The sequence below is a fragment of the Caenorhabditis briggsae genome, assembly GCF_000004555.2.
Source record: "Caenorhabditis briggsae complete genome, chrI, whole genome shotgun sequence".
NCBI lineage: Eukaryota > Metazoa > Nematoda > Chromadorea > Rhabditida > Rhabditidae > Caenorhabditis > Caenorhabditis briggsae.
Window position 1 is genome coordinate 10,571,869 of NC_013489.2, and position 24,266 is coordinate 10,596,134.

Here is a 24,266-nt window from a genome sequence, read left to right on the forward strand (position 1 = left end):
CTGATTTTCGTCAAGTTTTCTGTGTTTCTCTCCGAAGAATCGGAAAATTGAAATTTTCGATAGTAATAAAATGGACTGAAGCTGCACGAAGATCGAGAAAATAAATTCAGAAAAAAAATATTTTTTCTTTTTTTTTTCGAAAAAGACATTTTTAGGTTTTTTCAGCTATTTTCAAAGATTCTTTTTCAATTTTTCCGATTTTTGTTTTCTGAAATTTGATGGTGTTTGATTACTGTAGATTACTGTAGAGAACTTTGTAGTTTGTAGTTTTTCTTTTGCAAACACAATCGCATCAAAATGCAGATAAGACGTGATTTTGTTTGCAAAAAAAAAACTGAAAAATAAAAAATACATCTACAGTATACGAAGAAAGCAAAATTTCTGGATTAATTCTTTCGGTTTTCGTCATTTTTATCACTAGAAAAACATTTCCCCAGGAAAATTTGAAACGCTTACAAAAAAACTATCTAAAAATCTCCGCATTCTTTTTGTACTTGGATTACTGTACAAAATTATGATCTACCCAAACAATTGGTTCGACACCCGAGCTCTTTTTTTATCACCAATTTTTAAACTATTTCTGTTTCTAGGACCTCACAAACCATTGAACCAGAATTAGCAACATTACCAAACAACTCAACTTTTGAAATTCCAGAAACTTCAACTTTAATCTGTTCTAATTCAAAAAAAAATCAAACACTTCGTGTGTCGGGAAGTCTCATCAGTTTTAATCTAAACATTTAAAAGTTTAAGATATCTCAGATGAATAAGAAACTTTATTTTTATTCTTCAATTTGAAATCTAAAAATTTCAATGAAAATGCTGAAAAAATATCGAAGCAACGAAAAAACACTACCGTTTCCCGGACAGCTCAAAAAAACGGACAACTCTGTTATTCATTACGATTGTTCCTTCGTGTCTCTTTATTTTTGAAGCGCCAGAGAGATGTTCGCTGTTTGAGATTCTTGGACGACATCTTTTTCTTGGATTACAAAACATGCCCCAGCCAACAAAACTGTTTGACTATATTTTGGCCGATTGAGATCTCATTTCAAAAACTATTTCTGTTTCTAGAATCTTACAACCCATCAAATCGCAATACTCCAAACATTGAACCCTCAAGAACTCCAACAATTTTAACCTGTGTTAACTGTGTTAATTCAAAAAAAAAACCATGTCGAGCTTCGGAAAGTCTCATCATTTTTTATCTAAACTTATAAAGATTCAAGGTACTTCAGGTAAATAAAAAACTTTACTTTTACTCTGAAATTTGTTTAATTTACACAGTATAAACGAATTTTTAATCACCTCTGCCGTTAGACCCAAGAGTTAAAATCCTCGAGGGGTATATATGAAAAGAGTTCCGAAAAAAAAAATCATTTTTTGATGCCAGTGCGAGAAAATATATGCATTTTCGCAAAAATATTTCAAGGGAAATTCGGGAAGTGATCGAAAACCCAATACAAAAAAGTGATTGCCGAACAGAATCCGAAAATCTTTGCTTTTTTGATATTCACTCTTCATTTGTCAGTAGGAAATGTAGGAAATTGAAACAAAAAAACTGTTTCTCTGGCAGCACAAGGAAAGGGGAATTTTCCTCATAATGATCGGTATAGCATATGTTCCTCTGGTGTTTATATTTTCGAAGAGTCATTATTTATTCATTTTTATTATTAGTTTTTCTTCAGAAAAGAAAATGAGAACCAATCGTAAGTGAAAAATTCTTCCCCGACAAAATTCAGGATTCTTACAAAAAAACCAACATAAAATATTTGCTACTTTTCTCTTCTTATTTATATAAATTGAAACAAAAAAGTACTGCAACTACTCTTCCGTGCCCTTATTTAATTTTGAAGCGCCAGTGATAAGTTTGCTGTTTGAGTTTTGATCCACGGGATCTTCGCATTCTTTTTGGGCTTGGATTACTGTACAAAATCATGCTCTACACAAAAAATTGGTTGAGATTACATTTTGGCCGATATAGAAATCTCATTTCCATCACAATTTTCAAAATATTTATGTTTCTGGGACCTCACAAACATTTCTCCCATTCAACCTCAATATTAACGAATAAGCAATCATTTTTTACCCCAAAAACTCCAACTTAATCTGTCCTAATTCAAAAAAAAACCATCGTCGGGAAGTCGCGTGTTCCAGATGCCTATCTTCGATTCCGCCGGTTCTTTTGACGACTGTAAAACGTCGTTGGAGGTCGGCGGAAAAGGGATTCGGAATGAGAAGAACTTTTACAAGATTTTGAGTGAGAGATAAAGATTGGGACTTTCGACCGACACTAATGAAATTGATGTGTTCTTTAGTTTTAGAGGCAAAAAAACGATAAAATGAGGAGCGGAAAAAGAGGAAAGAAACACTTTTTGGGTGATTCGTAGGATACTGCAGGAATTTTGCTGTCAAGACAACTCCACAGGTAAAATGCGAACGGATCCGTTACTGACGCTCAGCGTTCGCGCGCGGTTGAAATAGGAACCGCATACGGACCGCACGCGACCCGTTTTCAGAAAACCACAGCACATTATTCCGTATTTCTACATATTCTATCCGTTTGCGAACTCCGTATCCGATCCGATTGCAAATGATAAACAAACGGATCCGTTCGCGAACTTAAACTTTTGTCTGATTCGCGAACGGATCCGTTTGTCCATCATTCGCAATCGGATCGGATACGGAGTTCGCGAACGGACAGAATACGGAGGAATACGGAATAATGTGCTAAATTTTGACCAGAAACATGCTTTTTTCGAGGCTCAAAATTAATTGTTCAGGATTTTCTTGAGTGCGAAACACATTTTTGAACATTTTTCTTTCTTCTGAAATAGTTTTTGAACATTTTCAAAAAAAAAGTCCCCCCACACTTTGAAAATGATTTGTTGAAAATTTTTTGAAAAGTGCGAAAAAATATTCCAATTATTCAGAAACGATAAGAATAGCATTCTGACAAAATTTGACAGCCCAATTTCGTCTTTGCGCTCACAAAATCTCCAAAATCTGATTGTTGTTATTATTGTTGTCCGAAAAAATTGGAGTTGAGACGCAGACAGTTAATCGAAATATTTCTCTGCGTCTCCACCGACTATGCGCTATTTAGGCTTGTCGCTCCGAGGTGCCTACCGTATTCAGACTGCGAAAAATACTCTCTCGCTCCAATTTTTTCGCACAACAATAATAATACTTTGACAATCCCTAACTTCTTAAAAATTGCTTGAAATTAACTGAAATCGATAGAAATAGGTTCAAATCTTGTATGTGATCGATTTAACAGTACACCACCTCGAAAAGAGCAAAATTGAGCAATATTCAGAGGTTGAAATTTTCGTTTTTAAAGGTGGGGAGACATGAAAAAAATAATGTTCTCGAAATTCCTTTTAAAAAAGACCCTCGAGGAGCTGAACTTGTGGGGGCGAGGATTGAGGGTGCGGCGCCGCTACCGACTGAGCCACGCGGGCAAAGAGGAAACTGCCGCCCGATTGCATACATAAAGGCGAGGACGACAGCTGTACGCAGAGTGACATTAAGCGTTGTACACCGTCACGGTAGAATTCATACCCTAACTCCAAAGAAACTCCGAAAAATCTCCTGTCCCCCCACCTTTAACGATAGGAGGATGTAAGGACCGGTCGAAAAGACCATTATCTATTTTCTCCTCAAACTCTCATAAAACCTTTTTTTTTGAGAACGTTTGAAATTAATCAAAAAGTGTCATATAGTGCCTAGGGGGGCAAACTTGAAATCAAAAAATTAGTTTCAAAAAAACCACAGTGGGGTTCGAACCAGCATAGTCACTCAAAGTTCTCAACCGTTGTCTAAAAAACCTTCCCTTGTTAGTCCCTTTTTAATGCGTCTATTAAGCCAATTCTAGGTATGTGCCAATATTAAGATAATTTTTTTGTACTCTTAAAATAATTTCTAGAAACAGAAATAACAATTCATACTTTGTAAGCTTACGGTTTCAACGTTGAATTCTACTATTGTTCTGGTTCAAAAAACCGGAGCTGTGGAAGTGAAGGTGCCACAATGAAAACTACCGTAACCTAAAAATGTTTCATTTTCCGTATTTATTACCTCGATTTCGCGCGTTTTCAGTAAATTTCTTGCATCGTCTAAAATAAGTGCCGCGTCTGTGAAGCTTCTGGCAGAATCGGCTCAATAAAACTGTGAATTTCAGATGGTGCAAATTTTAGAGTCATAGTTTTTGGATAAATTCTGATCATCCAAACTTACTATTAACAAAAATAACATCTCCAAAATTTTCATAGTTTCAGGTTCTCAATGTATATTTTTGATTACTTCAAAACCGTAGTACCAAATTTACTGATGCGAACGCACTTCTATTGCAGGAATATCTTCAAAACGTGCCATATAATTAGCGGCGACTTCTTATAGTCAAAAGATTCACAAAAATTGACAATTTGCGTCAATGTTTTTCTTCGGTGCCGGTATGTTATTCCAAAAAAAAAATACCAGAGGTACCATAATCGGTACCGATATTCTTTCGGTGTCGGTGAATACAAAAGGGCGATCAATACGGACCATGACGTCGGAGGACCATTGGTCGAAAATAGTGCCTTTTGGGAATATGGTGAGCGAAATTGTCCTTCCGAAGGGATGACTATGGGAAACACGATAATTACAGTTCCAAGGAAAAGATAACATGGTTAATCGTTAGTATGGTTAATGGCTTATACAGTGCGCGTCATAAGTATATGCCCACCCCGAAAAAAGGGGAGATTATTGAAAATGCTGGGGTCATTTCATGGGCATATACTTTTGACTTTTAGTTTTTTAACTATGTTGAATCGAATGGCTTAGCCGTTTTTCATAAAAATTTCCAGCTACTCCGGAACCGCCATGTTAGGGGGTGGGCATATACTTATGACGCGCACTGTATACCGTATTGGCCGTAAGAACTTCTTGATAGATAAGAAATTCACTTACCGTATACTTATAGTCTACAGTATACCAAATAACGTATTCTGAAGGCAAAAATTGAATACTTTTTATTTAGGAGGGTTTTGGGAAGTCCGAAAAAAATTTTCCTTTTTCACACAATCTAAAGTTAGGGGACCGAAAACTATAAGGTATTGATAGTATGTTTTTGAAGAAAGATATACCATAAGTACCTTTATCGGTACCGATATCCTTTTGATGTCGGTGAGTACAAAAAAGGGATCAGCGGAGGGTCCTTCCGGAGGGATAACTATAGGAAACACGACAATTGCAGTTTCAAGATCAAGTTATATGGTTGGCTATTATGGTTGATGTAGTAGTATGATTTAATACTCAATTACATATTAGCCCTAAAATATTGATATATAAGAAGTACACTTACCGCATACTCATAGTCTACAGTATACCAAACATCATATACTGTTGGCAATATTGAAATTTGGATACTTTCTATGTTCCATAGATGAAGTACACTGACCGTATACTTATAGTCTACAGTATGCTCCATACGCGCACTGTGGAATTCTAATACCTAAAAAAAAAACGATTTTAATTATAATTTTCATTCCTCATTCATCATTGACACAAAAAACGAATCAATTTGAAATTAAAAAAAACATTTCAAAAATGAATTTCGATACTTTTTTCAGCCGGCTCCGTCAAGGAGAATCATCCGGTAGATGGGAAAGAGATGAGGGAAAGGGATTTTTTGGAGAATAAATATCAGGAGGAGAGAGCTAACACAATTTGGTATATAAGTTTTTTTCTGCTGGGGTTCAACATATACAATCAGGAGATTTTGCAGTGGAAATTTCAGATTTCCAGAACAAAATTTTAGAATTGGGGAGAGTGAAAGAACGATGAAAACTGGCTTGGTAAAGCTGAGAGGACGAATACAATATATGGAAAAAAAATTGGGAGAAAAATACATTTTGGCGGGAAATAGAATACTTTCGAAAGTTGGGCTTGAATTACTTTTTGGATCAGAAAAATACTTTTTGAAGAAATTGAAAGAATACAGGGAAAATACTGGAGAAAATCGTTTTAATACAATTCAAGAAAAATCGAAAAAAAAATAACTAAAGACGAATTTTGGGGTACTAAGGGACCGGACTAAAAAGAACTCGGAAAAAGAAGGGGAGAATTCTATGAGGTAGACAAATGGGGGGAAAAATTGAAAAATCAAAAATCATGGAAAGAGCTAGAAGAAGAGATTTGGAGTAGTTTTTGAAAGTTCAACAGTTTAAAAGCAACCCGCGAAATTTGAAAAATTGTTTAGAACGGCTCCAAATCAATACTCTTCAGAGCGTCTCCCCATGGGAAGCCAGGTGGCACATTTACAGTTGGATAGATTCCAGAAAATTCGTCTGAGAATATGGAACCGCTCATCATGCCGCCAGAAGACGTTGTGATGGTTCCAGGAGTCGATGACGTCATTGAGGAGACTCCAGAAGACGTTGGAGATGACGTTGATTGTTCGGATGCACTGCAATCTGCATAACCGGAGGAGCCGGATGATAGAGAGCGCATGTCGTCCTGAAAATTAGTTGGTTAGAAAGAAAAAAAGTGAAAAAACAATGAGGATTTGACCAAATTCTTGCATTTGCGAATTGCATTAAAAATTGCATTTGCATTTTGCGAATGCCAGACGAATTTGCTCTATTTCTATGGAAAAATCGCTTTTCTAGCTCCTCTAGGAGCCGAGATACAGCGATTTGAAGTTTTCAAGGTTAGAGACGCAATGTGTCTCGTCGTCTGGCGTCTCTCACCTCCTAAACTGCAAAGCAATATACATATTTCGCGTTCTAGATAAACTAGAAAGTTCATTTTTGGACAAAACAATGTTGCGTACGCAAACACTCGCATGTTGACGCGCAAATGCAAAACCGACCGAATTGGAAACATTGAAAATACCGTACCTGATCCACGGATGGTGGCGATGTGTGCAAGTAGAATGGATGGTTTCCAGCACCGAATCCAGCATTATGTCCCATCATCTGAGGAGCCATTCCCATATCCATACCAAGCGATGTCTGAAAAACCTCAAAACTTCCAGCTATTCTAAACATTTAAAATCTTACCATTCGGATGGGACTGCCTCCGTTATGCTGAGGTACAAACTGATGTTGATGTTGAGTGTAGAAATCATCATAGAACCCGGATTCTGGTGTCAATGGAGCGTGTCCAAATTCAGAAGGCGATGGATACGATGGATGGAATGGTGGCATTTTTTGATGAGATCCTACCATCCAATCTGCTTCTGTTTTGACTACTTTGAAATTGAATTGGTTTGATGGATCGGTTGGCTCGGGATTCGGACGTTTGCGTTGACGGGATTGTGGAGAAGTTCCACGTGGAACGTTTTGGGGAGCCATGACATTTTGGGCCTGAGCTGGCTGTTGAAGGGTTCCATCTGGATTCTTCTTTGGCTTCTTACGTGGCTTGTATTTGTAGTCGGGGTACTCCTGGAAAAATGTTACCGTTTCTAGTTTATAGGAATTAGAACTTTGAATGCTATCAAAGATTTTACAAATCAAAAGGATTTAATTTTTAAAAGTCTAATGGTTGCTAATGTTTTTTGCAAAACTAACTTCTATTTCAAAAAATTTGTAAGGTGAAATTTTTATCGGTTTGTTCTCTGCATGAAATAATGTAGATTCACATAAAAACCAAGAGAAATATCCTTAATTGAGAGAAAAGCATGGAAAAACATTTAAAAAGGCCGCTTCTAGTCGACACCATATTAAACTTTTACTGAAACGATGAAGGTTCTAACTGACTATTGAAACTGTGAATTTTTGAAACACTTGAAATTTGCATATATTTTTAAAATTTTTTCAAATTCTCTGATTCAGATCAGTTTGATACAAACTTTCAAAGCAATACATCCTAATTTTTCCATTTGATTCAATCCAATAATTCAAAAATCATCAAAATTGCTAATTTTCAAAGCAATTTTTTTCTACGTTTAATGTTTCATGAGGTCTTCAAATAGAAATACAAGAAAATTTCAACAATTGGTGTTTTACTAATCCATCCGTACTTTTTCTGATTGAAGCCCATGAGAATGTAGTGCTTGTTGTTTTCTTGAGTTTCAGCATTTTTTTCTATTTTTTTCAAGATCTGGAAGAAAAATTAACAAAAACCTGAAAAAAAACTGAAAATCCAGAAAAAATGGCCGCGGGGACTAGAAAACTTAAGCGTTTTTTTATAAAGGAATTTTTTTTTGAATATTCCTTTTGTTTTTTATATGAATCTACTTGATTTTCTGCGAATAATCAAGCAAATTTCACCATCCTTAGAGCTTTGCATACGACAAATTTGCCGTGAATAAGATTCCATAACTCCGGAAAATGCATAATTTCTTAAAGGTGGTGTGTGGTGAAACATTTTATTGCTTCATTTTGTGCAGAAATCAATGGAGATTCCCATAAAAATAAAGAAAAAGTTCAAAAAATTCCTACCTTGAGAAAAACGGAATCGAAAAGTCAAAGTTGTATCTGGTGGCCTAGCGGCCAGGTGAGAGTTTTCTAGGCCAACTGTCGGTAAAAGCGCACACTCAACAAACCTTTACTGAAATCCCGAAGGTTCTAACTGACTATTGAAACCGTGAAATTTTCAGAATACTCGAAAATATAATTTTCGTAATTTCAAAAATTCCCCGTTTCAGATCAGTTTCAAAAACTAGTTTCAAGTGAACAGATTTCAATTCTTCCATCTTACTTGGGCTTTAACAATCAAATAATTAAAAGTTACCAAAAATTTAATTTTCAAATATTGTATGTTTCATGGGGTCTGCAAATATACAAGAAATGTTGAGCAATTGATACTGATATGACTATCGCTGGCTCTTAGCCCAAACTTTTTTCGGTTTCAAAATGCTCATAGGATTTGTTTCTAGATCTTGAGCTTGCTAGAGCGCTTAAAAACATTCAATTTCCATAACGCTTTTTAATATTTCCGAAAAACCCGAAAAATCCAAAATCTCTCAAAAACCAACCTGCATATGACAAACTCTCAATCTCTCAGCTTCAGCCACAAACGGCGCCTTCTCCTCATCAGTCAAATTTCTCCATCTGGATCCCAATTGTTTGCTGATCTCCGCATTGTGCATATCGGGTTGGTGCTCACAAATCTTTCGTCGTTCCATTTGAGACCAAACCATGAATGCATTCATAGGTCGTTTGATGTGATTCGATGATTTTTTGCAATTCGTTGCATCCGAGTACGGTGTTACTGATGCGTTTTTAGATGGATGTTGGACCTGAAAATGGTGAAAATTGTTTTTGGAAATTATAGCTAAATAGATTGAATATTCTTGATACTATTCCAGAATTTTCGTCATGAAGGAATTGAAATTTCTAGTTTTCTAGCTTATCTAGGAGCCGAGATACATCGATTTTCAAGGTGAGAGACGCAGTGTGTCTCGTCGTCTGGCGTCTCTCACCTTGTAAACTTCAAAGCAATGTATCTCGAGTCCTAGATGAGCTAAAAAGTTCATTTTTGGGCAGAAATGTGTGAAATTAAAAAAAGAAAAACTCAAGATTAAATGTAAAGTGAGTCATAACTTTAATTTAGAAAAAATTTAATTTTAAAAATTTGAAATTTAAAACAATTTTTTCAGTTTCAATAAAGACTTAATTCGTTAAAGAGATACTAGAACTTAATAACAGACTGTTTCCATCAAGTGTGATTAAAGGAAATTACTCATCTTCCTCCTAAAGTTTGCGCTTATATTTTTGTCACCATATACCTGGAGATCTCACCTTTGTAGCATCAAAATTAGTCGTTTAAAAAAAATGTTTTGAAATTTTTGTCGAGTCGTGGAAGAAGCAGTGATAAGAACCAAAAAATCTGATAAGAGCGAAAAATGACCAGTGCAAAGTTCTCTAGAAGCAAAAGTTCCAGAAGATGAGAAGCTACAAAAAAGAGCAAACCGGAACTCTTAATAGGTGCGGCCTAACTTTTCTCTCCCAAAACCTAGGCCACCGAGTAGCTGATCCATAATTTTTCCAGAATAAATCATTGCTTCCGTGCCTTCTGGCCTAACTTTCTCTCTTGGAAAACCTAGGCCATCGTATTTGATCTCTAATCTCTTAACACCATGTCATCAAATGTTGTTTACAAGTCAGAAACCCCTCTCTAACCCAATTACTGTAACATCCATTGTTCTTAAATTTTACACACTTTTACCTTATTTGTTAAAAAAAAAGAACCGTACCTTATAACCAGTTGCCCCGTACGAAATATGTTGTAGTTGTTGTTGCTGCTGAGGCTGTTGTGACGTGGCATTTCCAGAATTCGATGCGGCTGCGATGGCGGCAGCAGCCCATTGAATCGGTTGCATCATGTGTGGAGCCATTCCACAATCCAACATAAAACTGGGCGGTTTTTGGAGATCCATATTCTGGAAATCGTGATTATGAAGATCCAGACAAAAAGCGAAAAGAAGTAAAATTCGAAAAGAAATTGAAATTGAAAACGGAGGGGGATCATTAAGAAAGGGAAATTTGAGGCGAGAAGTTCGGCAGATTTCGAAAATGGAGAAAAATTGAAAGAGGTGGAGAGACGCAGACAAATCCACTGATCTATATTCGGGGGTGAGGAGATTTTGAAAAGAAGATAGGCTGGAGGGCAACGGAGGAACACTTTCAACACAGTATCCGTAGTAAACTTTGATGTCCTTATGTCTACAGTAACCTACAGTAACCTAGTATACAGTATCCGAGGTAACCTCCTAAAATAGTCTACAGAAACCTACAGTAACCCAAAACTCTTAAAACTGAAAGTTAAAAAACTCAAGACACATGACCTGATACTTACACAACTGTACAATTAGAAACACTTTCAAATAGTAAAAAGTGAGTTCCAGAGTCGAGTGGTCAGTTATCACTGATAAGGGAAACCTGGAACTCTGGCGCGGCGAAAAGAGATAGTGTGGAAATCGGAGAGATTGGGGAGAGAAAACGAGTAAAACAGAGCGACGGAGTAAAAGGTCTAAACTGTACTAAACAAGTAAACAAAAGTGTGTGCTGAAAATCCAGGCGGACTCTTTGGTACACGGCCTACGAACGGTCGCGGTCGGCTTTGGTGGAAATTGAAAAAAAAGAGTTTTAAAGAAAGCTGTCGATTTATTCTGCATTAAAAATCTGGAAACTCTGAAAAATGAGATTTAAAAGTGTCATGGTACAATCAAGCTGGTAATTAAAATTTTAAAATTAAGCAGGCACGACAAATTATTGATATGTGATTGGTGAGATTTCGGTGGTGCAATATGAGAGTAGATTATTATAATTTTTCCTTCGGATCCTTTAGAACTCGTATTTTGGGAAGACGAATCCCGCGTTGATTCCCGGGAACTCATCAACGGTGAGTGCAGATGGAGCACGAGATTCAGAAGACGTTGGCATTAATGAGCTGGTGGTGGTGTTCCAGGATTCAGAAGACTCGTTAGAAGACGTGCGATTCTGAATTGGCGCGTACATAGTGTAATCATGCTGATAGTTCTGTTGAGAAGAGAAGTCGTAGTAGTTATTAGTCATCTGGAAATGTGAAAGGAACTTAAAATGAGTGAGTGAAGGGGTCATGCAATAAACCAAGCAACATGCTAACTTACCTGATCAACCATTGGAGCCAATCCGTGATTGAAGTATGGGTGTCCACCTCCATGTATTTGTCCTTGTGGATTCTGAGTATGTGGTTGGTGGCCATAGAATCCGAACGACTGCATCGGGAACGACATTTGATTTGAGGATCCTGGGTACTGTTGAATCTGTGCCATTGGTTGAGCATTTTTTCGTTGTGGGGTGGCCTTTTTTCCCTCGCTATTTTCATCAGATACTGTACTCTTTGATGGTACACCCTTGAGTTTACGACGTGGTTGGTACTTGTATCCAGGGTTTTGCTGAAAATGACACACTTTGAAGGTGGGAGAACATCAGAAAAGTTATGAGTCTCTCAAAAAGCCGCTCGAGGATTTGAAATTATGGGGTGCGGCGCGGTACGGCGCCGCTACAGACTGAGCCACAATAACTAACATAGAGCTCGATTGCATAAAATAAACTAACCAATGCATGCTCCATCTTCAACTTATCCGCTTCCTTGACATACGGATCCTTCTCCTCTGGCGTCATGTCCTTCCACTTCTTGGATAACTGCTGACTGATAACAGCGTTGTGAAGATGCGGCTGAGCCATGGTGATTTTCTTTCGCTCCGCTTGAGAGAACACCATGAATGAGTTCATGGGGCGCTTGACATGATTTGGGTCCTTTTTCTTATCATATGGGGTTGGCTGAAAATTGTGACATTGTTAAAGATGTTTTACTTCCTTACACCTTATAAGCTACATATGTTTTTTGATACATCAAATTCTATTGTTCTTATGAATAAACTAACCTTTTGGCCTTGAACAGGAGGGAATTCTGGCATCATCATCGTTGCTGACTGAAAGTTGATGTTGAACATTGGGTCCATTCTGAAAATTCGGATTTTAGATTAAAGGTACAGGAAGGAAGCATGGAAAAGTATACAAAAGTAACATACTAGTAAAAAGAGGAGTTTTCTAGTGGTCAGTTTTTTCGCTGATAAGAAGCAAGAGTGTATAACTGATAAGAGCGGGAACTGCTCAACGGGAAGGTGTAGGAGCCAAATAGGAACATACAGTAACCCAGAAACAAAACCTAACTGATCAACTCTGAAAACCGGAAACTGAGGAGCCAAAAGAAGAAGTTACAGTACTAGAACCTAAGCCTAACTTATCAACGATGAAGAAAAAAGTTTCAACTCTCGAGAAGCAAGGTGATCAGGTCAAAACCGCCCCCGAGAGGGATGTGTTGTACTAACCTCCCCCCAATCGGTCTAGCAAGAGTGATGACATAACAATACAACACAATAGAAAATGAGAGCGAGAGGGAGAAGCATCACAAAACTGGTATTTTCAGATGAGAGAGGGGTTGAAAAAAAGAGTAGGAAGCAGAAGCTGTATGTGTACTTCGAGAGTGATGTTTCTGCTGTTGATGGTTTGACATTTGGTAATTGTAATTGGACGAGTGAGGAGAGAGAAACAAGATGTATTTACTACGGTAGGATTGGCATGACAAAATGAGGAAATATATGGGGACTAGAAATCAAGAAATGAATTAAAAATACCAAAAGAGAGCTCTCAGAATCGGTCACCAATTTTGAGCACAGTTTGGGTATCGAATGAATGAAATAAATCCGAATGAGTTATCTTGGCTATTAGCCACACCCCCTCCCCTTCGACCACTAGGACCATGAGGCCCCGCCTCCCTCCCCTTTCTGAAAATCAAAGGGACCACCGCCGGGCCGACAAAGAGGGCAGGTGTATGGGGGATACGGTTTTTGAGAAAAGGGGGGAAATATTGACAATACAGTGTACCTTTCAACTTTGAGCCAATTTATACGATAGTAATCAACAATTATTATAGTAGGCAACTATTTCCAAAAAAATCCCTTTTCTCAATACTTGTAACGGGCCGGGTTTTTTCCCGAATTTCGGAGGCCCGGCCCGGCCCGGCCTATCATTCCACAAGTTTTGAAAATTTCAAAAAACATATAAGGGGGGACCCTTATGTGATTTTTCGATCAAAAATTTTTTTTCGAGTTTTGTTGATATTTTTTGATCAAACAGACAAACAATTCAAAAACACAAAAAATAATAGAGGAAATTGTATTGAGAGCTCAAAATTTGGCTCAAAATGACACAATTTTTGCTACCGGGCCCGCGCTTTGAAAATTTCCTCAGGCCCGGCCCGGAATTTTACAAGTATGCTTTTCTCCAAAATTCGACCTACCTTACTATTGTCGAATTTATAAAACGAGGTGTAAGTTTTATAAATTCGACAATAATCTGTAACTATGATCTACTGCTACAGTAACCTTGATCCCTACAAATTGAGCGAGAAATTTTCGTGAAAAAACGAGGGAAATTGAAATTTCAAATGTCTTCAAATTTTTTTTTGCTGTTTCAAAAAGTTTAAAAAACTTCAACATGAAACTGCTAGATGATATAGTGGTGAAAAAATCTGTGTTCTCCAAAAATTGACCTCCTAGAATACCTTACTAATCTGTACCTATGATCTACTACTACAGTAACCTTGATCCCTTCTCTTCCCCAATTCAAACCGAAACCAGCTTTTCCATTCCAATCCAATTCATCAGATTCTGTTCACTCTCGACGACGGCATCACGCGACGGCCCCCCTCCAAACCGATCGACCCCTTACACTTCTCTTCCTATATGATGTAACTTTTTGGTGGCAAAAAAAAGAAAGATGAGAGAGTGGGAAAAGAGAAAAAGTGTTCAGTCTCGAGGGGTGATGCCTTCAGCTTCATCTCTTCTGATGCATGGGCATCCGCGCGGCAAAAAACCGGTTTCAGATGGAGGGGAGGAGGAAGGGGGGCAAAAGGTGAAAGTGTCGAGATCATCGAGAGGAAGAGAGGCTACTAACAGATGACATTTGGGAGGAGAGATGAGGGTTTCAGATGTTAAAAAAAGTACTGGAAAAGCGGGGTTTAGAAGGAGACATTCCGTAAAAAATTACAGTTTCAGAATCTCTATTTTAAAAATGTGGTGAAATTCACTAAATATTGCGAGCCAAATTCAGGAAAAAGCCTGGCCCGTTACAAGTATGGTTTTTTGGAAAATTAGTTTATTTGCCTGGAGAATTAAGTTTTACTATCTCCTCAACGACATTCAAAACTTCGTTGAAACGGAAAAAAATAATTATTTCTGTTTCATCTGAATTTCTTAATTTTACCAGTTACTAAAATTTCGCTGAACAATCTTCCCGCTTTAGTTGTCATAGTCCTATACTTTTCGAAAAATCTGAGCAATTTCTAAAACTTTTTTTTACCGGCAAAAAATTTTTCCTACCAATTTTAGTTATACTCAGGCATCCATTTTTTAGCAGAACTCCATTTTCACCAATTGGGAATAATTATCCTTCCCTCAAGATTTAGACTGTGTGAAACAGGAACATATTTTTTCTGGCTTCCTGTATAATAAGTATCCAATTTTCAATAATACCTACAGTATACGGTACTACAGTATGCAATACTACAGTATACGATGCTATAAGGTATACTTCTTATCTACCGACATATTTTTACAACAAATACGGTACTTATCTCATTAACCACTAACTATATGAACCATATCAAGTAGCCATCTCATCTTTTTCCTTGAAACTGTAATTGTTAAGTTTCCCATAGTCATATCTTCGGAAGGACCATTCCGCTCACCATATTTCCCAAAAAGCACCATTTTCGACCAATGGTCCCCCGACGTCATGGTCCGTATTGATCCCCCTTTTGTACTCACCGACACCAACCTATCAAATAAAGATTTTCTATAACTTTGACTAATTTCTGGAATATTTATAATTTTTGTACAGAAAATTCAGAAATATGGTGAAACTGAAATAAATACTACATGGTACAGGAAATCATCAATTCGAGCTATGTTTATACTTGTGAAAAAAATTCTTCAAATTTCAACCGTCTTATATTTATTTTTTTGTTAATTCAAAATCTCAATGTCTTTGCAGATACATCTTCAAAAAATTTCCCATAAGAAGCGGCGAGTTCTCACAGTCGAAAAGTCGGTAAAACTATTAACAAAAATTGACATTTTGAGTCAATGTTTTCTTCTTTGACGGTATGTTATAAAAGAGAAATATACCATAGGTATCATTTTCGGTACCGATCTCCCTTTGGGATCAATACGGACCATGACGTCGGGGGACCATTGGTCGAAAATGGTGCTTTTTGGGAAATATGGTGAGCGGAATGGTCCTTCCGAAGATATGACTATGGGAAACTTAACAGTTACAGTTTCAAGGAAAAGATGAGATGGCTACTTGATATGGTTCATATAGTTAGTGGTTAATGAGATAAGTACCGTATTTGTTGTAAACATATGTCGGTAGATAAGAAGTATACCTTATAGCATCGTATACTGTAGTATTGCATACTGTAGTACCGTATACTGTCGATATTATTGAAAATTGGATACTTATTATACAGGAAGCCAGAAAAAATATGTTTCTATTTCACACAGTCTAAATCTTGAGGGAAGGATAATTATGGTGAAAATGGAGTTCTGCTAAAAAATGGATGCCTGAGTATAACTAAAATGGGTAGGAAAAATTTTTTTGCCGTATGAAAAAAACAAAATTGAAGTTATATATATAATTCAATAGCTGAATTTTTCCAAATTTATTTGAAAAAGCGTAAAACCTGTAATAGAAGGACACTCACGACTGTCGAATTTGAGCTAAATTATCTTGGCACTTATGTAAGATATCAAAAATATGTTAACTGACGAAATACTTCTGAATTTATGATAAACAATTTATCAGTTGACAACTTGTTCATATCTTTCCCAGGAACCGAGATAAATTGGCTCAAATTTACAGGCTTTAAGGTACTTGAAATAAAAGGACAATAAAAAAAAGAAACGAAAAAGTGGAAAGGTTTGCCCTTTTCTTCTGTTCATGTTCACAGCTTCTCTTCTCTATCAATTTAGCAATCTTTTCTCTTTTTCTCACTTCCTCTCCTTCTTTCCATTTCGGGAAAAAGTAGCAAAGAAAAGAAGAAGACGATGATGATGATCCATTGTGGGTCACAGGTGAAATGAAAGAGAAAAAGATATCGAGTGATAAGGAAGCAAAAGTTAAGAGAGATTTAAAATTGCAACTTTTGAGAAGCTAGAAGGCGTCGAGTCATTTTTAATATACAGTGTCTTGTGATTGGGAGGAATAGGAACACGATTGGGGTAATGTTGTACTAGTTTTTACAGTGTTTTTTTTTAAGTTTGAAATGGTCAACTGTAATATAGCGTCACTTAAAAATCAGAAGCAGCAACATATATTAACAAAATATAATAAGTGAGAAATTAAGTCTAAAGGTGGAGGGGATGAAATTTTGAGAAATTTTTTTTCGGTATCAAAACTTTTAGAATTTGGTTTTTTGTTACTATGACTAGATCAGCAATCTGAGTATCTTTTAGAAAAAAAGTGGGATATTTCGCTGTGATGGTGTTTGCGGACGCTAATGACAACAGTAATCTGCCAGCAAACCTCAAAATACAGAACCTTCATGTCTTGACTTTTCACGAAAATGTGTGGTCTCCAAACCTAAAATACGGGTTTAAGCCCTCCAAGCTTAGAAAGTACAGCACTTTCTGTCTAGACAGCTTCATACCACTCTTCTCACACTCCTTTTTCATCAGAGGTCATAAAAACGATGAGCGTGACTGATTGATCTGGTATCGAACGTGCCGTCCGTTATCTGACACGATTGGCATGATAAATCTGGTGACAAAAAGGTCGAATACTTTGAAGGGAAAAAGCTAATTATTGAGTCATGGTTTGGGGAACTTGCAGATAATTTGCAGAAAAAATATTAGCAAGATGAATCAGCTAGCAGTTGAAGTTTTGAGAAAAGCCCCTAACTTTCAACTTTGACGCAATTTATCTCGGTTCCTGTAAAAGATACAGAAAAGTTGTTAACTGATAAATTTTTATTCATAACATCATAAACATTTTATCAGTCTATCGATTTTTTATATCTTGCACAGAAATTGAGATAATTGAGCTCAAACTTTTTGCAGGTTTTACGGTAACTGACGTTTTATGTCAATGGTTCAAAAATTGAAAACAAAAAAGAACCTATCGTCTCAAGAGCGAGACAGAAAAACTCAAAAATTGTAATACTAAATTTTGGAAACAGAAAAAAACTTAAAGGTGGTCTACGGTGAAATTTTTTATAGCATCAAAATGTGCAGAAAAGCATATAGATTGACATAAATAAAGAAACAAATTTTAAAAAATTCCTTCATCGAAAAAAAACAGAGAAAATTTTAAAACCCATGCTAACTTAGCAGTTTTGAAAATTCCAGATTTTCCAAAAAAGGGACTTACCTTGAAGTAGATTCCAATTTGGTAAGCTCGGTGGATTGTGGTCGGACCAGATCTATCCTCAATGGGGCCATTTTGAACCTGGAATTTTTAGATTTTGTAGATTTAGACGATTTAAAAGAACCGTATGGTATAAAAAAAAAGGGAAAAAGCACTTGGGTTCAAGCGAGGGGGTCAGAAAAAGCGCCCCAGCAAACTCGTAGGCCAGAAGAAACTTAATAATTTTAAAATGAACGCGGGTTTGAACTAGATCATGATCTATTTCTTGAAAATCAACAGGTTGCAACGCGCGTATTTTCGCTAACCGTTTAAAACTGTGATACTCAGCCAACGAAGTTCGGCAGCGAATTGAGAATTTTTGAAAATTTTACTGGGGCGCGCTTTCTGACCCCCTCGCTTGAACCCAAGTGAAAACGGAATATTCATTAGTTTTCTTTCGATTGAAAAAAAATTGATCTACTAAATATACAGTAACCAGGTCTAAAAAATCCAAAAAAATACAGTTTGGGTAAAGGAAACATTAGCTTGTTCGATTCGATTGCGATTCTCGAGACTAGTTGGCAGTTTCCTATTTACTACTCTCTCTTCCTTCCACTTTCGATGCCAATCTGCTTCATGACACGAGAAGTGAGTCTTCTTCTTCTTCTTTTTTCTTCCTCACCCCACCTTCTACTTTTTTTCGAAATAACCGGTTCGATTGCGCGACGACCTCACATTGAAGCCCACTTAACCTCTTGGCTTTCTGCCTAGTTCTCGAATCGAATATACAGTTGGTTGGTAGGGTTTTCAGATGAGAAATGAGGAAAAGAGAAGGTAGAAGTCGAGAAAAATGGTTAGAGAGGATTAAATTTGGATTATTCAGTACAATGGGAAACTTTAAAGGTCGGGGAACGATGGATTTATGAACGTTAGGCGGCTGTAAAATAGGAGAAATAGAATCGCTGGAATTGTTTTGGCTCAAAATTCCTTTCAGCGAAAATTATGTTTTATTCAGGTCAATTTAGCTGCTCTATGAAACCAGTTTTTTTTTCAAAAATCAGATTTTGAGAATTCCAAGATTTCGACTAGGCTATATTTTTTTCTAAAGCTGTTAAAGTTATTAGCACAACATCACAGCCTAATACTGAACTCCTTAGGTAATTAAAACTTTTAGAAACAGAAACAATTTTACTAAAAAGTACCTTCGAAAAGTTAGGGTTGAATTTGCTTTATACCAGAATCTCGAACTTCGTGTCATAATTTTTAATTCTGATCATCTTCAGCTAAACCCACCCCATCTGCCCTTCTTTCTCCGCTTCACAGTTGGTGGTCTTTCCTTGAAAGTGAATTAAGAGACAGAGAATTTTGACATTCTTGACGAAAAAGCGAATATCGCGAAGTGAGTAGAAAATTATTCTTACAATTAGAAAGATGGAAAGAGATGAGAAAACATTGTTTTGGAATTCTGCTCAAATAAGCCCCTCGAGGAGTTGAGCTTGTTGGTCCACCGTTGGAAAAAATACTCTGGAAAACCTCATGTTTTCCCTCCTTTAAAACTTCACAATCTTTGTATGTGTATACTATTTATCATGTGTTTAACTGAAACAAAAGTCAGCCAGGTTTCTGAAAATCTCCAAACCTTGAAGGTAACTTTTTTGCATGTAGGAAAGTCAAAAAACAACTACAGCGCAATACATTTTTCGAAATATGTCTTTTCAGTGAAACAGTAACTAGAAAATTGGATACAGAGAAAACAGCTTTAACATTAAAAAGAGATCTTTCCAAAATTATAAACATTTTTGATAATTCCTACGGGCCGGGCCGGGTTTTGTTTGAAAACTTTGGTCCTGTCTGTTTGGCCCAGGGTTTCAAGTAAATTTTTGTCTTTTCAAAAATTTTCAGGCCCATCAAAAAAGGCTAAAATGTGAAAACTAATGTCGTAAAATTATTTTTCACAGAAGTTTTTGGATACACGGCGGAAATTTGAGAAAAATGAAAACCCCACACCGGACCGAGATCCAAAAAAAGGGAATGTAGAATATACTGTTTAGATGAATATGATTAGCTCATTAAGTTGCTTGTTTGATCATCCTACTCGTAACGGATTTTCGAAAAAGAAAATTATTGCACCAGGGAAATGATTTGATCTTTTTTCAACTTCAACTTTGTCAAATTTTCTTATCGCTGAAATCCTACTTCCTCTTAATAAAACTCCGACATGAAACAGTGCACTTTTCGCCACGTCATCAAGCTGTCAGCAGGGGGTCAAAAAGCTAGGTATTGTTGTCGTTACCCCGGCACAACCGGAAGTGTATAACTCTGGAGGGAAGGTGTTAAAGAGAGAGGAACTCAAATTAAGTGACGGTAGATTAGAAACTCAAGGGGGAACATTTTTAGACGCTAGACAAGTTTCTAATTTGCCAACTGATAGTTCTTAAAAACACAATTTTTACTGTTTCAAAAAAGTTTTAGATAATGTCTTTTTCTTGTCTTAATATTAACCAACGTGTTTCAGCGGGAACTACTGTTCAGTACCCCCAACCAACCGTCCACTTTGAGCTCATATATCTCATTTTCTGTAAAAGATCTAAAAATGTTGCCAACTGGTAATTCATTTATGGTAACATCAAAATTGCTTTGTCAGTTGAGCACTTGTTGATACCTTTCACAGGAAACGAGATGAATTTGTTCAAAAGTGATACCAACCTTGCCATGGTTCACCAGTTTCTTTCTCCATTGATCCAAATCAAATTGAGTACCGTAAAATTAAGGTTGAGATTCGTGTAATTGGGTAGTATACGGATGCAGGAGGAGGTGTCACCAGGTGTACAGAGTTCATGAATCGATCCTAATCTATCATTATCTCCGTGTTGGGCAGCATAGGAGGTAGAACGGACTTGTTAAGGGAAATTGAGGTAATTAGGGAGAGAACGATGTTTAGTTGGATTTTATAAACATTGTGCGGAATATTATAATTTGAAAATTTAAGATTTGATAAAATTATGAAACATGAAAAAAGTTTTTGAACATTTCTTTGAACATCTACCAGAGGTATGCCTATTAGTCGCGATTCGGAAAACAGTTGTGAATATTAATTTGTTGAAACAGTTCTTTTTGAGGACCAGACACAAACTATTCCCCGATTTTTCAAAATTTTGTGAGCTTTGAGAGAAGAGAACTGCATTGTATTTTATGTGCAATATAGAAATTTGAAAAATCCTAAAATGAGGAAACAGGCAACAATTTTTTGAACATATCTTTGAACATCAACCGCGTATCAAATTGAGAAAAGTGAGAAACATTTGTTCATATCAATTCATAGAAACAGTGATTCATGAAATAAACTTTTTCAAACATTCAGCTTTGAGTTCTATTCTCTCGATTTTTGTGAAAGATATCAAAAATATCTCAGCTGATTAAATATTGGTGATATTATGGTACACAGTTTATCAATTGACAAATTTTCGACATCTTTCACAAGAATCGCGTTAATTGAGCCCAAAGTTGACGGTTTGGGTGGGCTCCTATTGCATATGACAGGAGCTGTGAATTTGAATAAAAACTGAGCAATGGAAATTTCAAAGAATAATCAGTAGCTTAGAAATTAGAGCAACTGAGTAGATACTAAAAATCGGTGCAATCTTTAGAGAACATTGAGAAACGGAGAATTTCAAAAAATTGGTGACAAAAAGCAAAAGTTGGAATTTTCGAGAGAAGAGAGCATCAGTAGAAGTTCTGGAGAATTAACAATCAGATATAATTTTTTTGAAAACTAAAAAATTTTGAAACAGAAAAAAATCCAAATCGCATTTTTTCCTCTGATCTCATCTCAAGATGGTCGTCTGTGCTTGTTGCTTTCCCTTCCCGTGTTCTTGCCTCACCGAAGCTCCGCCCACTTCTCAGTGGGCGGCCACCCTCCCTCATCTACCGTACCCAATTTCTTCTCAACTCATCGGCACGCGTCGCTCTTGGACACTAAGCCCCGCCCCTTTAGAAAATAGTATGTGTGAAATAGGAGAAGTGAGAGAAAATGAAAAATGGGAATAAAATGTTCGGGTCGGGGTCTTTGCGACGGGAAATACAAGAAGACGAAGTGAGCGGGACAGATCAGAAGAAGAATCGAAAAATGAGGACCGGAAATGAAAATTGCAACTTTTTTCTAAATTTTTGTTTCTGAGAATTTTTAGATTTCCTTGCAATTTTGTCTTCAGTACTTAGCACTGAATAACGAATATCGCGTCAAGACAAATAGAAATTTTGAAGCAGTGAAACTTTGAAAAAATATTTTGGAAGAAAAAAAACCAGGTAAGGGATAAATTTGCGAGAAATGGAACAAAAGTGCATGCGAAAAAGGTTCCAATCTATCTATTTATTCTCGTACAAAAAATCGAAGCTGTGGAAGGGAAACGCCGAAATCTGAAAATCCCACAGCGATAACTACAGTAACCTAAAATTTGTTTTCATAAAAAATATTCTCCGAAGTTAATAATTTTTGAAAGTGAAAAAATTGTCTGGAAACGCACGAAAATTGAGAAAATGAATTCGAAAAATAAACATATTTTAGGTTACTGTATTTTCCGTTTTGGGACCTTCGACCACGGCCACCGGCTTCGACAACAGTCATCTTCCACAGCTTCGATTGCTCATAGTCAGTACCAGCATAGTAATCCTAAAAATGTATTTCATAATTCTAGTTCCAGATTTTTAAATAATTCTCATATTTCTCTTATCAGAAATTCAATAAAAACATGAAACAATGAAAAAAATACACTCACCTCAAAAATTCTCTTTTTCCGTTTCCAGTCATTTTCCGGTCCTAGTTGTGTGTGGTCTGAAAAAAAATGCACGTACTTAAAAAAAGTTTGTTTCATTTTTTGCTGCTCTTATCATCAATAATTCTAGACATCATTAAGTTTTGGACAGGCGGTAAGAAGAAGAGAGAGAAAGAGATAAGCGAATTGGTCATTTGGTCAAAAAATGAATTCGAAAGTAAAAAAAAAAGAAAGAAAGCGGCGGTAAGTTGTACGAAAACTTTCCGACGGATGAGCCCCGAAAATAAATTAGAGTAGATAAATCAAAAACGTACTAGTTGGCATAATGGGAAGAGCAGTAAAATGCTCGATTTAAGAAGAAAAGAGGAGAGTGGAGAGCTGGAGAAAAATAGAAGAAATTGAATGCATTTTTGGTATAAGTACTCTCCTAAAAATTCAATGAAACACAATATTTCGACAGTTCTAAAAAATCAAATTCTCGTTTTGAGGGGAAAAAGAAGAATGGGGAGCTGGAAGATATGATCAGAATGAGAGGAATGAATTTTCTGAAGAAGTTGATATTTTGAAAGTTCGATGAAACATAAAATTTTCAAAGTTCTGTACCTCGATTCTGATGAAAATTCCTGTTCAGAGCATATAAGATTCTTCTAGAACAATCAACGACTCAATTTTTTCTTTCTATTACCTCATCCCCTAATTAACTAAGCAGAAACTTTTAACACAGCATGTGGTGCACGGCTCTTTTTGTGTTTTCTTTTTGTCGGTAGATTAGAATCTAAATGGGCAACAAAAAAGTAACATAAGTTGCACGGTTTTGTTGTTTTTGTTTGTGTGGTAAGTGGTTGTGTAATAAGATGGGCTAGTGACAGCTCATGGGGACATCTACAGTAATCTTTGCAAAACTTTCCTTATTTTAGATTTTTTTTGATTTATTTAAAAAAAATTTTAAACACTGTTACAATGAATTATTATTGTTTCCAAGGCTTGCCAGATTTCAAGGCTTGGATTTGGAACAGAATTTATTTGTTTAATTCAAAAAATACTGTATTTCCTCTAATAGAAGCCCAACCTATATGTGCACTTTGAACTCATTTATCTCGGTCCATATAAGAGATATCTAAAACTGGTAAACGGATAAATCGTTGGTATTTTGAAGAACAATTTATCAGTTGACATATTTTTGATATCTTTTGAAGAAACCAAAGTACTTGAGCTCAAAGTACATGTAAAGGGTGGGGGTTGATTAGAGCATTTACGGCTGGTATTTTTCCCAGCCTAGTTCGGTATCATTAGTTCTGTTGTGTATAAGAAAGAAATGGTAAAAATAGCGATAGTCAAAAATATTTCACTGTTTCGAGAAGTTTATAAAACTGCTAGATATTTTTAAAACTAGTGCTCTCGTGATCCAAAATAAGATTTACAATTCTTATTGTTCTCTGCGTCTCCGCCGGATATATTCTATTTAGGCGTTCAGCTTTGAGATACCTACCGTATACAGACTGCAAAATTACTCTCTAACTCTAATTTGCTCGGACAACTATAATATCTGAAAAGCTAAAGTTTTTCTTTAAATGCAAATTGAATTTCCTAGTTCAAGAAAACGCTGGAA

The 24,266-nt window shown here is 36.3% G+C and overlaps 3 protein-coding genes across 3 annotated transcripts; all 3 read right to left on the bottom strand.

The window, feature by feature from the left end:
- Positions 1–6,240: 6,240 nt before the first annotated feature.
- On the bottom strand, positions 6,241–10,369 carry Cbr-sem-2 (the record flags this gene model as incomplete). The annotated part of the gene is made up of 5 exons (XM_002640259.1): positions 6,241–6,501; positions 6,885–6,998; positions 7,047–7,430; positions 8,966–9,229; positions 10,187–10,369. The coding sequence occupies 5 exons, from the start codon at positions 10,367–10,369 to the stop codon at positions 6,241–6,243; spliced, it is 1,206 nt and encodes a 401-aa protein (XP_002640305.1).
- Positions 10,370–11,276: 907 nt separating this feature from the next.
- Positions 11,277–12,439, bottom strand: CBG12840 (the record flags this gene model as incomplete). The annotated part of the gene is made up of 4 exons (XM_002640260.1): positions 11,277–11,507; positions 11,582–11,869; positions 12,033–12,257; positions 12,362–12,439. The coding sequence occupies 4 exons, from the start codon at positions 12,437–12,439 to the stop codon at positions 11,277–11,279; spliced, it is 822 nt and encodes a 273-aa protein (XP_002640306.1).
- Positions 12,440–17,214: 4,775 nt separating this feature from the next.
- Positions 17,215–17,980, bottom strand: CBG25373 (the record flags this gene model as incomplete). The annotated part of the gene is made up of 2 exons (XM_045241189.1): positions 17,215–17,242; positions 17,910–17,980. 2 exons carry the CDS (start codon positions 17,978–17,980, stop codon positions 17,215–17,217), a joined length of 99 nt encoding a protein of 32 aa, XP_045099328.1.
- Positions 17,981–24,266: the final 6,286 nt, after the last annotated feature.